The 16,763-nt window shown below is 41.1% G+C and overlaps 1 protein-coding gene across 1 annotated transcript in view; it reads right to left on the reverse strand.

Moving 5' to 3' along the window:
• The window catches only part of LOC117535645 (exostosin-1), a 291,078-nt gene that overhangs the window by 58,241 nt on the left and 216,074 nt on the right, over positions 1 to 16,763 (reverse strand). Inside the window, 2 exon segments of the mRNA XM_034200183.1 lie at positions 7,510 to 7,617; positions 13,321 to 13,414. Coding sequence (XP_034056074.1) covers positions 7,510 to 7,617; positions 13,321 to 13,414 — 202 coding nt within the window.

The raw sequence follows: 16,763 nt of genomic DNA on the forward strand, positions 1-16,763 counted from the left end.
GGCTGAAGAGGCAATGATGAAAACGAAGTTCCTGATCAGCTCTCAGGAGGAGGAGGTGGATTTGGGGCTCACGACCCTTCTGGTGATCTGGCCACCGTCCTGGAAGCTCTTCACTCAAGTTTTATTGCCAACAAAGTCAGTGGAAAAGTACGGAAGCCCTGAGAGGGTTGGGAGACTTATGATTTCTGGTGATTCATTTGTTCTCAGTCTGATTTAAATAGTTTTCTCTTCTGTCTTTGGCACTATGAGACAGGTGAAACCGTACATTTGGCAAGGATACATTTTTAGGTTTGTTAAAGCGGCGCTATTACAGTATGCAAATGTTCTCGCTACGCAAGGAAACTACAGCAGGAAAATGTCAGGCTGCTCTCAGACTTCACATACTTAGTATAACCGACATAATCATTTTCTAAGTTATCCAAATAAGTGTGACACAGGGCAGACAGTATAAAGAGAGACTGTGACAGGAGAAGGGTTTGGTTGGAAAAACAAAGGACATCGCTACTAAGTGTCCTGTTTGAAACAAAAGTACATTTTCAGATTGATGTACAGTATATCACTTTATTATGTTTTGTTGCATGAAGCATCTGATATTACTGGTAAGCTGGCCGGCTGTGTTGTGATTGGTCAACTGATCAGTGTTTAATAGTGATTTTTACAATGTACTCTGGTTCCTTTGACTTAAGGGCAAGGAAGATTAAATCATTGTTGAGAGTTTTTTGGAGAAATGCCACTTGAAATGTAAATCAATACCATTTAATTTGCAATTTGAAAGCTATCCAGAGCTGTTGGACAGTAGTGTGAGAAGCATTTACTAAATTACATACCAGACAAATTCATAAAGCGATCCCATGTCACATTGTTTTAAAAATAATTGAAGCATTTCTTCATTTCAAGACATTTGAAATTCAAGGTTCTAATTTAGATTAATTACCTTAATGCCTCTTTAAGCGGGACCACTGTAATTTCCCAGTGAAGTGTGTAAACTCTAATAGAAAATAGGGTTAGAATAAAGCGTCCCAGTCTCTAACGGAGGATGCTCTGATGTTGATGTGGGAACCGACGACAGCAGAGCGAGCTTTAATTGTTCCGCTCTCTGAGGTGGAATATAAACAGCAATCAAATCAGCTCAATTCTCCTCCCTCCATTGACTTTAATAGTGTTTATGTTCCTCAGCAGGGGCATTGTGTGTGTGTGTGTGTGTGTGTGTGTGTGTGTGTGTGTGTGTGTGTGTGTGTGTGTGTGTGTGTGTGTGTGTGTGTGTGTGTGTGTGTGTGTGTGTGTGTGTGATATCTCCTCTCCACAGGGGGATTAGAAACTCTACATATTAAACAGCCAAGTATTGCACTCCTCGGTGATGTAATTGAAAGTAATGAGATTCAACTCTCTCAGCAGGTGTTGTACTGCACAGTGAGTGTAGGTGTAAGTGTGTGTGTGTGTGTGTGTGTTTCTAATTCAGGAAATTAAAGTAAGACAAAGAGGGCAAGCATCCAGAATCCCTTACCAACAGGAATCATGTTTGTTTTATTTAACACTGCACAAATGATCTGCCCCAAATGTATGCACCAAATATTGTAATGCTTATAATTGCTTTTGTTAGTTGAACTGAGCAATAAAGTCAACTTGCTGAGCTTGAAGGATAAATACAGTTCCTTAAAGTTGTCGATGAAGTCCGGAAGATTAAATGTTTTGGTTTATCAAAGCTTACAAATAAGCACACACATTTAAATGTTACCCCGCGGTTTAATGTCTAATACATCGACACATAGCTTGGCCGTGAAATACAACACGGCCAAGACCCGAGGGCACCGAGCCTTCGCAGCATCTGGCCCTAGGCTCTGGAACACTCTGCCCCTCCATGTGAGGTCGGCCCAGACCCTAGGGTTTTTTAAATCACACACTTCTTCTCCCTGGCCTTCTAGTCAGAGCGGAGCACGACTCCTGACTTTTCCCTGTGTTTTTTATATATCTGTTGTAATTTATTGTCTTTTATTGTGATTGTAGTAATGTGTTTTTATTACATGTACAGCACTTTGGCTCGACCAAAAATCGCTTTTAAAATGTGCTTTATAAATAAAACTTGATTTTATTTTATTTGAACACATCACATAAAAACATAAAGAATAATTTATGATTCTGGTGTAAGGCAAGGCAAGGCAAGGCAAGGCAAGGCAAGTTTATTTATATAGCACTTTTCAACACAAGGCAATTCAAAGTGCTTTACAAAAAATGAAAGAGATTAAGAAAATGGCATTTAAAATCAGTCATTAAAAAGAAAAGCTAATAAATTAAACATTAAAAGAAAAAAATACATGGATAAAAGTTACAGTGCAGTCTAAGATATGAATAGTTCAATTAAAAGCAGCGACAAAAAGAAAAGTAGGTTCGGGCACCTAGTTAGGATGCCACCTGGGCGCCTCCCTAGGGAGGTGTTCCAGGCACGTCCAGCTGGGATCAGACCCTCCTTCACCAACACACTAACCTCCTTTTCCCCTTCCTCTCTCCAAGTTGAGGTTCTTACCCTCATACCTCTGCCCCGCCCTACCACCTGCCTGTCTGGGAACCCTATCCCTTCAAACCTCCTTCAGACTATCGCTCCTGATATTCTACCGTTTCTCACCCATTTCATCAACACTTCTCTAACTTCTGGTCACTTTCCAAACAGTCTCAAGGAGGCACGAGTATAACCCTTCTCTAAAGACCCACTCTCAACCCGTCTGATGTTATAACTACACCCCCCCCGGCTCTTGTCTCTCTCCTCCCGTTTTCCTGTCTAAATCACTTGAACGCCGCTGTCTTTAAACAACTCTCCCTGTCCTATCTCTCAATCAGAACAACCTTCTGGATCCGCACCCAGTCTGGTTTCAAGGCAGGTCCACTCCACAGAAACTGCTCTCATTGCTGTCCACGGAGGACTGGCCCAAACCTGCATCCCCTCTCTCTGTCCCATAAATATCTCTTCGCTGGCCTGGGAGCGCCTTGGGATCCCCCAGTCAGAGCTGGTTGATGTCGCCAGGGAAAAGAAAGTTTGGGGCTCTCTGCTGGAACTGCTACCCCCGCGACCCGACCACGGATAAGCGGGAGAAGATGGATGGATGGACAAAAAGAAAAGTCTTCAGCCTGGATTTAAAAGTAGTAAGAGTTGCAGCGGACCTGCAGGTTTCTGGGAGTTTGTTCCAGATATTTGGAGCATAATAACTGAACGCTGCTTCTCCATGTTTAGTTCTGACTCTGGGGACAGAAAGCTGACCAGTCCCTGAAGACCTGAGAGATCTGGATGGTTCATAATTTAGCAGGAGGTCAGAAATGTATTTTGGGCCTAAACCATTCAGTGCTTTATAAACCAGCAGCAGTATTTTGAAATCTATTCTTTGACACACAGGAAGCCAGTGTAAAGACTTCAGAACCGGAGTGATGTGATCCACTTTCTTAGTGTTAGTGAGGACTCGAGCAGCAGCGTTCTGAATTAGCTGCAGCTTCCTAATAGATTTTTTAGTGAGACCTGTGAAGACACCATTGCAGTAGTCGAGTCTACTGAAGATAAAAGCATGGACAAGTTTTTCCAAATCCTGCTGTGACATTAGTCTTTTAATCCTAGATATATTCTTTAGGTGATAGTAGGCTGATTTAGTAACAGTTTTAATGTGACTGTTGAAACTCAGGTCAGAGTCCATGACTACACCTAGATTTCTGGCTCTATCTGTTGTTTTGAACATTGCACACTGAAGCTCAGCGCTAACTTTTATACGTTCTGACTTGGCTCCAAAAACCATTACCTCAGTTTTATCTTTGTTTAATTGGAGAAAGTTCTGACACATCCAGTCATTGATTTGTTCAATGCACTTACTCAGTGTTTGAATTGGAGCATAGTCTCCTGGTGAAATTGTTACGTAAATTTGTGTGTCATCTGCATAGTGTAAAAAGTTAAATCTTTTTAATTGTTGTTTTGGCCCCCACATCAGTTACACATTTGGATTCTTAAACCAGGTATTTTATTACTGGCTCTAAACCTTTAATAGTTGCTTATACATCTGCAACATAAAGCAACTTAAAGTGAAAATGCTTGATTTGTTCAAACTCTGTAATAGTGAACCCTATTTTCAATCAGCCAGTGTTTAGATAGACGTTTGTGTAATATTAAGAGAAAAACAAACACCTCAAGATGCTTTTATTGGTCTAAAAGCCAAGTTTGTACTTTCAATGGAAGCCTGTCTGTTAGTGTGATTCACAGAGAAACACTATCATGGTGCTGATGGAGCGATGTTAGCGCGACACACACACACACACACACACACACACACACACACACACACACACACACACACACACACACACACACACACACACACACACCACACACACACACACACACACACACACCACACACACACACACTCCCACTCCCTGTGCAGGTGGCTGCATAGGTCACAAAGGTGGCATGTGGAAATATAGAGAGTAATTACAGAATGTAAATATCACGAGTTCTGCACACTGCCTTAATTAAAGGGAACAGAAGGAGATCACATTTTGGAATAATCTGTCTTCGATAAAAATAGTCCCTGGAGGAGGTGTGAGTGACTGTGAATATCACAGCTGTCATGTCAGAATACAATTAAATCCATTAAAAGGCACATGAATGCAATTCGATTTCCATCCCTTCCTGAAACACACGTCTACACGTCAGTTATGGGCTGATGGAAGTTAATTATACACTCTGCGCTGAAATTAACATTTGCCACCCACAAAACATCCCCTCATGTTGACGATAGTAAACTCTCAGTAATACAATTGTTCTGATCAAAAACATGAACCTTATTAATAAATGAATAGCCATTTCTTTAAAGATTTGCAACACGTCTGTTCCTATGGATTTAAGAGTGATTTCTGATCTAGGTGTTGTGCTTCTGTGTTTGACCCCAGCTGGATGCCTGTGATCCTGCTGGGCGGATGATGTTATATTACGGGAAGATGTTGGCATTTCAACACCAAGACACTGGATTAGCCTCTCCAGAAAGGCCACATGTTAATTTGTTCATAAGTAATTACGATAACTCAGGTCCATTAAACACAATGATGCCTTTTCAATGTATCCTCATATTCTATCTTTGCCTTCTCCTAAGAATGTCCGGCAATTACATAAATCATAACTGTTCCTGCAACAAAACGTACTTAAAGGGATAGTGGAAATTGAACCCCAAATAGTTTCGTTTTAACTTATATACAAGCATAATTACGTACCAAAACAATCACACCTGATTAAAAAAATATAATAATTGCCTTACGCATGTTAGAAGCACTTTATTGCAGCTTCCCCGAACTTTTTTAGAAACGAAATGTTCGACTCAGCCAAACCGAAAGTGACGAAAACTCAGGAAGACGAAACGATAACAAACGATGGCGTCTATGCAGAATGAACGTGGAAGGGCAAATATACCAGACAAAGAAGGATTGTACGAGGTATCCAGTGATGATAGCGAGTCAGAAACATCCTCTCGGCTTTCCTACGAAAATGTAGTTTTAGGTGTAGGCTGTACTCACAGTACTGTTAGTCTATCATGTCTATATGATAACTGTAGTGTACACATTCGACACTGTGTACCGGATTATCGGATGACGAGGCCTCCGGTCGCCTAATCGACAGGCAATAAATGGCGTTGTACACAATGGTACAGGCTAATGATGCATTAAATCAGCTAGAAAACATAATAAAATACTCACTTCTTATGTATTCCACTTTCAATTTGAGCTAGAGACCGAGGAATCTCGAAACAATCGTCAGTAAAATGACGGGAGCACACGACTGCCGAAGTACTCGTCAGCTTCGGCTCCGTGAAGTTTGCCCGTGTTATCTGAACACATTTCACCAACTGACGACGAATGGCTGGGTTTCTTGGAAACGCATGCGTCGAAATGCCATTCTCTGCATTTGCTGTCGCACTACAGCCATACAAAACACATCTATTCACCATAATAAAGGTCGGCTATTCACATGAAAATTCTATTGAATGTGAAGTATTTCGTTTCATTGAGAGGGCGTGGTCGGGAGCAGTAAAATTGAAAATAAAATGAATAGGCGCATGAAATAAATAAAAATGGTTTATTATGCTTATTTTTAATAAAAATACATAAATTAAACCCAAAATTCGCGGATTTCCACTATCCCTTTAAGTGATGTAAACAAATCATACAATGGACTTCTTTAAACAGGACACTAAGTAGCGGTGTCCTTGGTTTGTGGACCCATCCACCAAAACCTCCTCCTGACACAGATTGTGTCGCTCTTTATACTATCTGCCCTTTGTCACAATTATGTGTACAATAAATGTGTATTTGGTATATACTAAGTTGTATTACTTTTAAAAGTATATAAAGTCTGAGAGCAGCCTGACATTGTCCTGCTGTACCTTCCCTCCGCAGTGGCAGACTTTACTGACTTTACAAACCATGTTGACTATCAAGAAAAGTTCATTTGAGGCAGAAGTTTTATTAATGTCATGAAATGAAACCTCGCTCTGATCTGCTTCTTAAAGTAACGCAAAATATTTCCTGTCCGCTGTGAAGTGGCATTTTTATTGTTTCTTGTTGAAAGAGTTCTAATCATTGAAGAATATTTATATACAGACAAGGCCGTTTTGCACAAGAGTGGTGAAGCCCCTCCCCTTCCGGGGGAGCTCCATGGGACCTTATTTCTGAAAAAGTATGTATTGAAGTCAATGGAGAGAGAAAGATTATCTTTAGATCCCGTTTGAATTGTGCCACGAATTACACATATGATGTTTGTCAATTTAAAAGATCATTTTGCAAGTCAACATTTTTTAAATGTGTCGTAAAACTGTGAAGTAACACTTTGTTTTGTGTGAAACCGCTCAATGACCTATATCTCCCGTCTCGCACCACACACCAAGACGGCCGTCACGTTGAAACATTTCACTTCTTTCTCTCAGAATGAGGCGGAAAGTATTAAAAGAGGTGAAAATCACTACAAGTCTGGGCACGTTGAGAGCTGTACGTACACACAAGGGGAGTTAGTCGGTTCCAAGAGCCAGCATGCAGGACCGGGATTCTGGGATTTGTAGTCTTTCTAGTTGCGTATTTTTCATAGTCTTATATTTCAACAGTTTTACGACAAACTGTGACTTTTTTACATGGAAATTATTTTTTAAATTGACAAACATCATATGTGTAATTCATGGCACAATTCAAACGGGATCGAAAGATAACTTTTCTCTCTCCATTGACTTCAATACATACTTTTTCAGAAATAAGGTCCCATGGAGGTCTCCAGAAGGGGAGGGACTTCGCCTCTCTATAGGCGTCGCTCTTATAGAAATAATAGTATAGTACTATATATTCTTAAATGTAATGATAGTATATTTTTGCCACATGTGCGCTGTTCTCTCTGTGCCCATCCACATTTGCACACGTGCTGTTATTGTATATTGTAATAATAAATCATTAATTCCTGTACATCCCTGCTTGTCCCTTCTTTGTATATCTATGTATTTTTACCTGCAGCAGAAGCCTCTCATCTCCAATGATGGCGGCTTTCCTCCAGTCGATGACTTCAGAGAAGGGAAGCTCCCAGCCGTTACTCAGGATCACCGGGATACACGCCGCCTGTTAAAAGAGAAGGAGGAGAACAATATAAATCCTCTAAAATGTCGGGCAACTAGAGTTGAATAAAACACAGTGGTGAAAATATCTTTACACACTTTAATAAAGAACTATACGAATGGTTTGATGAACTTTCTGTGTCCTTCTAGAAGGATTTTGTTTGTTAAGCTTTGGATGTTATTGCAAGTTGGCAATGAATCATGTCTCAAGTTTTCCCCGTCAGAGGACTGTTTTTGCATCAAAGAAAAAATTATATATTCACTGTTGTGTTGACACGTTTTCACAGCTTGGAAGAGAAGGAGAAAAATCCCAGAGACACATGAGCACTGGGAGGAAATATTCCTGATCCTCTTAGGTAGCTCCTCTCTGAAGACGCTCTTTAAACGCCTTCCAAGTGAGTTTTGCAGAAAAAAACAGAGTTGCCAAAAAGATTAAGGACAACAAAAAAGTGTATTTTATTTATTTTCACTGCGTGCATCAATATTTAGAGGATTCATTAGTGGGCTTTAATTCAGCAGGGGCTCTTTGAATCCTCCCACAGGAGCTCTCAGTGTTTCTGTGAAGTAACTTAACGATGAGGCTTTGTAAAGTGTCCTTCATTGGCTTTATTAATGTGTTATTAATACATTGGAAAGTATCTGTTTACTAGGTTTGACTTAGACATATGTTTCACTTCATCCATAAACCTGTGGTGCAACTTTTGATATATTCTCATTTTTAATAATATTAAATCAATGTAAATTGGAATTAACAAAAACAGATTGCTAATGTGTTTATCAAAAACTATAACTCATAATTGGATGTGGTGACTAATCATATATAGTTTCATCATACAGTATATATCCACAGATACTTTCTAGCAGGGACGTGCACAGACATTTGGAGGGGCTATTGCTCTAAACTGGAAAAAGGGCCTCCCCCCGATAAAAAACACGACCTTTTGAAAATTGTAACTTGTTTTTAATGTAAAAGAAACCAAACGATTATTGCATCAACTAAATTGAACAGTAATTCACATCTCATAACAAAATAAGCTAAGCTTACTTGCATTCGGTGACTCGATTGTAAAAATGAAAACCAGGGACATTTTTTGTTTTGCGGTCCATATCTCATTAAAATATCTAATGTTAATAACTATTAAAGACAAAATGGGGACAATTCTGTTCTAATGTAGTTTGAGCTTTGTATCTGCTGTGCAGACATACTGATAAAATAGGGCCTCTAACTAATTACCTTAAATAAACTCACTAATTAATGAAACCAGTTCAATACGCATTATTCTTATCATTCTTTATGAACGCCGTAACGGTAAGGTATATAATTACTTATTTAGTATTCCATAACTTAATAACAGAGATGGTCAAACTAAAGTGGTAGAGACATGGCAGAAATCCTACAATGAAGCGGGACATTGAACTGTTCACCCGTGAGAGGGCGATCAAGAAAAGAGAGCGAGCGGCCCGTTGAGGGAGTTTACAGATGAAAAGACACAGAAAGACAGAAGCACAATAACAACAAGTAGCTATATTTAGGTGTTTTTTAGTAAATAACCGTCGGTATCAAGACGAAGTAAAGTCCCCTGGTTTGTCCCTAACTGCCATGAGACAACTCAAAATCAAGTTTCAAAATCCGACACTGAGGTGGTCTTAACGCACCGGCAGATGACAGCGCTGAAAAAGTGTGTTTCCCGCAGCGAGACGCTACAATACTAATTTTGGGTTTATCATGTTGATTCGGCCACAACAGAAAAAATAAAAACAAATTCTCGCTCTCTCCAGAGGGGCAGATCAGCCAAAAAGGCCAAACGGGCCGTTCCCCGGGCAACATTAGCCCGTGCACGTCCCTGCTTTCTAGTATTATCAAATACATACATCATACTTCTTTGGGATTTTAGCCTTTGGAGACCATTTACATGCACTAAAACCTATATAACACACTGCAGGAAAGGAACAACCTTTGATGATGTTTCCATGCATTCTTTGGGAGTTGGGGTAAAGATTCAATATAAGTCTTTTAATGTAATGTTCAAGTTGGGTTGCATCTCAATCAAGTGAAGCTGAGAGATGAAAGGAGATTTTTCCTCTTTTGGTTTCCACCTCTCGATTGATTTGAGTGAAAAAGCCCTTAAATAATCAACATGACTATAAAATGAATACAAAGTAATTTTCCTTCCAATCATTCTTCCTATTCCTTTGTAATGTCACAACAACAATCCTCCTCTACCTGCTCATGTCTCTAACATAAAATAGGGCCCAATATGGTGCCAAAAGGGCCAATTACAGACTTTAAAGGGGTTGATGAACTTGGTTTATTTATTTTAATGTATAACCTGCCCATACTTCAGGTGAAAATGTGCCTTTTGATGGTCATTAAAGCAGAAAGCATAAAAGGTCCTCTATAAAAGCCTACGTGTTACTGACTTCAAGGCACTCATTCTCCAGGAAAAAGACATGCATGCACATTGCACACATAAAATATCATTACATTTCATTACTACACATTGTGGGTAGCATAGCGGTCCGTCTCCGGCGTCAGAAGTTGAACAATGTTCAACTTCTGACGCCGGAGACGCCGGAGTAGCCAGCGCCAGCCAATCAAATCCCGTTTCCAAAAATCTGACAGCTCAAGCCGTAGCCAATCAAACCGCGTCTAAGCTGGGAGAGATATCCCGCCGTTCATTTCTATATTTCAAAAAAAGATGGAGGAGAAACTAATTATCGCCGTAGCAAATCACCCGGTTTTGTATGACCAGACCCTCTTCACCTACCGGGATACAAACCGGAGGAACCAGGCATGGAGGGAGGTGGCAGAGACAGTGGGTGAAACTGGTAGGTTTTCGCCTGTTTGGGGAGTTTATATATATATATATATATTGCTCGCATAAAATCCCCGGGGTTTTTTGCTTTGTATGTCGGGGGCGGGAGATTCATGTGATTGGTTCTTGGTCGCGTTGCTTGAATAACATCCCCAAGCTTCAGACACGCCCAGCTCCAAGCTTTTTTTGGAGCTGTAGTGTGGACGCTCCGTTACGGCCCGTCCACACACAGGCATGAAAAAAATCTTTCAAAGCTTCGCCCATTCACTTGAATGGGGTGACGTAGAAGATTTTGAATCTTCGCCGAACTGCATTGTGGGGAGCGGAGCATGGCTTTGCAAGCATTGTGAGCATCAAAAGTTGAGCAATGTTCAACTTTTGATGCTCCCGATGCTTTCGAAGCTGGCATCAGCCAATCAAATCCCGTTTATGCAAATCCCGCCAGTACAAGCGCTAGCCAATCAAACCGCGTGCAAGCTGGGAGAGCCAGACCGCAGTTCATTTCCTCATATTCCAAACGAGAAATTACGGTAGCAAATCACCCGGTTCTTTACGACCAGAACTATTTACCGGGATACAAACCGGAGGAGCCAGGCATGGAGGGAGGTGGCAGAGACAGTGGGTGAAACTGGTAGGTTTTCGCCTGTTTGGGGATTTTATATCCAGTTTACTTCGTTTTAACATTGCTATTGCTTTGTATGTCGGGGGCGGGAGATTCATGTGATTGGTTGTTGGTCGCAAAAAATCGCCAAGCTTCAGACGTGCCCATTTTTTTCATGCTTGTGTGTGGACGGGCCGTTACAATGACCAATTACAGGGACATTCTCCCTGGAGTAACTAAGGGAGCACTAGTGTGCCCTTGCCTTACTCAAGGGCACACTAGTGGTGGTGTTCCTGGCGGGATTTGAACTCACAACCATCCGATCTTCAGCCCACCTCACTATCCATTAGACCAGTGGTTCCCAAACTTTTCAGCCCGCGACCCCCAAAATTACTGTGCCAGAGAATGGCGAGCTTAAACCAAGAAACAAAATCTCATTGGCTGGTGTCAATTTCTGACAACGTGATTCGTTCAGATGCGTCACGTGGTGTGCTAAAACACTTCCTGGTTTTGCTTTCGCTGGAAATTTAAATCTCAAAATGGCAAAAAAACAGCGATAAAAACGTTCACAGAGAAGACGACAACAATTGTCACTTGCACGAAGCAAGGTTATACAAAAAACAAATGATCCCGAACACGAAATACCTTCACGGAGTGCGTTGATGCGCAAGCTGTCATCCAAAGAACAGGAAGGTTTAGGTAGCGCCTCACTGCAATCTTTAAAGGTTGTTTTCTCAAAATGAGTTTTTTCTCATGTTTCTGAGTGAGAAATGTCCACTTCAGTAGCACGTAGAGACACCAAACCTTCCAGTTATATTCCTATCAATATTATGAAGGTTTTTACCGAAGGGTTTGTTCATATATCATTCATAGCCTGAATTATATAACATTGTATACCTAAAAACATGGCGAAAATTGATATTTTAGGGTTGTTGACAGTATTTTCTGATTTGTGATAAAAAATACCTTCTGTAAAAACTTTAAATGCTAATATGACTACAAAATGAAACAAGAACTTCGAACCTGACTTTCTCCAATGTTCAGAATTGTGTTCCTGAAAGTATTAAAATATGCGCATATTTAATGAGATTATGGCTCATTTGCATGGGGGGGGGGGGGGGGGGGGGGGGGTGCCCCTACAAATAGAATCAAATTATGTGGGAAACACTGATGATGATAATAATAATAATAAAAAAGTATTATTTGTTAATTTTATTATTTTATTTTTTAATCATCTCGCGACCCCCACTTTGGGAACCCCTGCATTAGACCACCACTATCCCTATCAAGATTGTATGTTGCCAATTGGTGGCCTAACCCATCATGTCTCTATAGACAGCAGCTGATTCTGCGTTGTGACGACAGAGGACGCACACACGCATGCAAAGTGAGGAAAAACACAAAGAATTTAAACAATACAAGACAGAGTCAGATACTTAATGTCAACACAACACAGAGACAGATGGGAACAAGTTGCTAATGTAAGATGAACACGTCAGGTCTGAGGATGGTTCGGTTTTTCTCGCTGGTGTATCCACAGAAACAGGCTTTTTCTGTGGCAGGGAAATGACAGGTTGTCAATAGTAATAAGATCAGCTGTTGCTACGAGGAAGACCAGGAACTTGATTTGATGAAGTGCTCAGCTGCAGCTCCAGAGGCTGTTAGCCAAGAAATCCTGAGGGCTACATGTTGATTAACTTTTGCAAAGCACCATGTTATGTTACCAGCAATGTGAAAGAAGTATTTAATGAACTAAGGAGGAGTTTGTATTGTTAAACTACACACACATTTCAAAAAATTGTTCCAATTCCGTATCTTTAAATGTGACTGTTTTGAGACCTGAAATAGAAAGACTTGATTCGGTTTAAGATTTCTCCACCAGAATAAGAATAACCTGCTGACAGTGTGGACACTTTGCAATGAAGTACTATTAAGAATGTTACATTAGGAGATAAGAAATAACATGAATAAAAAAATTGGTCATATGCATTTTGAAACAGCATTGAATCGTCATAACTGGTAAATACTTTTGTCTTTTTACCTGTTCGTTCAAACCCATCAAATAACACAGTTTACCTAATGAATACTGAACCTTCCACTTTCCCGTATTGGGCTGTCGTATCCTCACACCATGCACACACACACATTGATGTAATTGCGTAGATAAACAGTATGCAATCATATAATCCACAGCAGATCATACACATGATTTACACACCAATACACACACACACACGCACACACACACACACACACACACACACACACACACACACACACACACACACACCTGCAGAGCCTCCAGAAAGCGGAAGGATCCGAGCCGTCGGCCCCGGGGAACCAGGCAGAAACTGGAGTTATGGAGCAGCTCCTGGTAGTCAAACCTGCACAAAAACACAAAGAAAAAAACAGTTCAGTAACAAGACATTTTCCCAGGCATCACAAAAAATCAAGGTCACAGGATTTGGTCATTCAATCATTAAAACAGAGGAGCGGCGCAACACAGATTTCATTGCAGACTGCTTGTTTGTTTGTTTTACTTAAATAACCTGTTATTATGTGACAGGCGGATTCTGTCAGCAGCGGTTAGAGTGACCTTGTCTTTGGGTGACAGACTGGACACCTGACATCTTATTTTGCTCGCCTCCTCTTTCGCACATACACACTAACACACACACACATCATCACAACCCCCACTCCCCCCCCCCCCCCACACACACACACACACACACACACACACACACACACACAAAAGTGCAGTGACAGTAAGTGATATGACAGACGTCACATCACAAAGACTTATCATACACACACATTATAGAGGGAGGCCTTCCAGGCAGGAGATACACACACACACACACACACACACACACACACACACACACACACACACACACACACACACACACACACACACACACACACACACACACACACACACACACACCACACACGTGTCTGTTGGTGAGGTTGTGGGGACAGTTGATCCCCAGACAGATTAGCCTGCAATCTGAAATATCCTCAGGCCAGCCCAGAGATCACACACACACAAACACACACACACACACACACACACACACACACACACCACACACACACACACACACACACACACACACACACACACACACACACACACCACACACACACACACACACACCACACACACACACACACACACACACACACATACACACGCACACAATACCTTTTCTTCATCGACTTTGGACAAACAGCAGTGACTTGGAAGTGGAAAAATTCAACCCCAATTTTGAGGTGAAACGTGGAACACTCCAGAGAGTTTTTATAGACCTTCTATCAGGAGGGTGGGAATGTTTTATTTTAGTCTTTTTTGTAGAGAAATCTGTTTCAATTAAATCCGCACCTTTCAGTATGAAGCCATTAGCCTTTTTATCTAAACTATCTGCGGCAGAAAGGTTATTTAAAGGACTTTCACATTGAGAGGGCATGTTTGAGATGGCACGGAGCCAGGTTATATTTACAATGGAGATACTTGGGCTGTATCTATTATCATTAAAGGGGCCCAATGCTGCTTTTGGGGGGTTTTCCTGTAGTGTGTTATACAGGTTGTAGTGCATGTGAATGGTCGGCAAAGGCTAAAATCACAATGTTCGCTGCAGAAGGAGTTCTCTCCCACACATCTCTAAGCGGTTGACCAATCACAACAGAGCCGGCCAGCTAACCAATCAGAGCAGACTAGGCTCTGGTTTTAGACAGAGGGTGAAAAGAGATGGAAAATAATGTCACAGTAGAGACACTAAATACCAGGGCCGGACTGGGACAATAAGTCAGGCCGGGAATGATACACCCAGCCAGGCCACTACCAGTTTTCTTTTGTGCCATTTTGCTGGATTTATTTGTCAATATTTACAGCGTTGCTGCCCATAGTGATAGCCCTATAGTTTAAATCTACTACCCAAAAATAAACATATGGACATGGGTTACTATTTAAATAAAATGTGCAAATCTATTTAGGAACCTATCCATGTGAACATATTTTAAGTGGAGGTGGACCTCAAATCCTCTAGGGGGGTCCGGGGGCATGTTCCCCCGGTAAGTTTTTTTTTTAATGTTGGAGTTAAGCATCAATCTGGTGCACTTTGAGGGGGAAATAAAGAGACTACACCCATATGAAACAGAACTGTATACATTTAAATAATCATAAAATCATAAGAACATGGCCATAACCAATAACATACCATATCCAATATGAAAAAACATTGAAACTTGTTTATTTATTTGTTTTTGGTTCATTTATAGTTGTGAGTGTGTCTGGGCTCCTGAACCAGCCTCACCTGTCTCCTCTTTGTCTTTTGTGGTGACCAAACCGTTTGAGACCCACAGAGAACTTAGACTAAGTTAACTATCTAAACACTCAGAGTCCTTTACCTCACCTGAGCTGTAGTTATCAGTCGCTCAGTCTGACAGGAGAGGACTCTCCTCCACCTTGTTGACAGCTCATGATATCCGTTAGCGCAGCTAGCTAGCACCAGATGCTAACAACAACAATACACGTAACCGGTGCACGCGCTTTCTCTCTCGCTCGCTCGCGACACATACACACACCCTCCCGAGCTTGAATGACACACAGAGACCAATCGAGGGCATTAGTATGATCTGTATGAAAGTGGCCATGTCGGCAGGCCACATCATGTAGACAGCCAGTTACCTCTGTGAGGCAGAGTCAGACCCACATTTGCGCAGCGTTGCGTTCACAATATACATAAAAAAAAGAATTCCTCAGGCCAGCAGGCCACTTAACAGGCCAGGTCATCGGGAAATCTCCCGGTCCTCCCGATGGCCAGTCCGGGCCTGCTAAATACTAATATAAAAACCTGGAAATGACCGTGACTTGTCTCCTTAAAAAAAAAAATACATTGTTAGTGCTGTAAATCCAGCTGCCGTCCTTCACGAAGAAGCGAACGACACAGAGTTGTGTTTGATACTTAAATAGATTTGGGATGGATTCCTGGAAAGCTCTACAGTCGTGTTGCATCTGTTGCTTAAAGTCTAACCTCTTAGTGAAACCCTGCTATGAGGGGCTGCTTACTCTCACTAGGATAAATCTAGCTGTAAAATATTAGTGTCTGCCTTCAAACACTCGCATCGATCTCACTTGACGGACAAAATGCACCATGCTGTCAGATCGATATTTAATAAACCTGAATTTAAGGTGAGAAATTCTCTCTTCACATATCTTGATAAGATGAAATGGTGTTTATATAACAGCTACCTGTGAACTCCTTTTGTTCCTTCTATTTGCACGTTTCATTATTTATCTGCAGTGTATCTCTTGGTGTGCTGGAGCGAGTACTCTACAAGCATGTCTTTGATGAAAAAGGTCCTTGAAAAATGTATATGCTCGCTAAGAAGGAAAGTCCTTTAGATTGATCCTAATAATAATAATAATATCACACTAAGGGGAAAGGGAAAACCCCCAAAAAGCATAATAGGGTCTTATCTTGATTAACCTTCAATACGCAAAAGTCTCTCGAGATCATTGAGGTAAGGCATTGACCTCTGATGGTTAAGGTTAGGATAGGTCGTCGGTAATTTAGTCTCACGAGAGGTTTCGCAAATCTAGAGTTACCATTTATTGACTTTCCGTATAACCATGTTCAATTTGAACTGGTGCAACTGGATCCGAAACCTAGACACTCAAGACATAACCAAATATAACAAAATAGAAACAGAGACACACTGCTGACTGAA

This window comes from Gymnodraco acuticeps, unplaced genomic scaffold (assembly GCF_902827175.1).
Source record: "Gymnodraco acuticeps unplaced genomic scaffold, fGymAcu1.1, whole genome shotgun sequence".
In the NCBI taxonomy this organism is placed as follows: Eukaryota; Metazoa; Chordata; class Actinopteri; order Perciformes; family Bathydraconidae; genus Gymnodraco; species Gymnodraco acuticeps.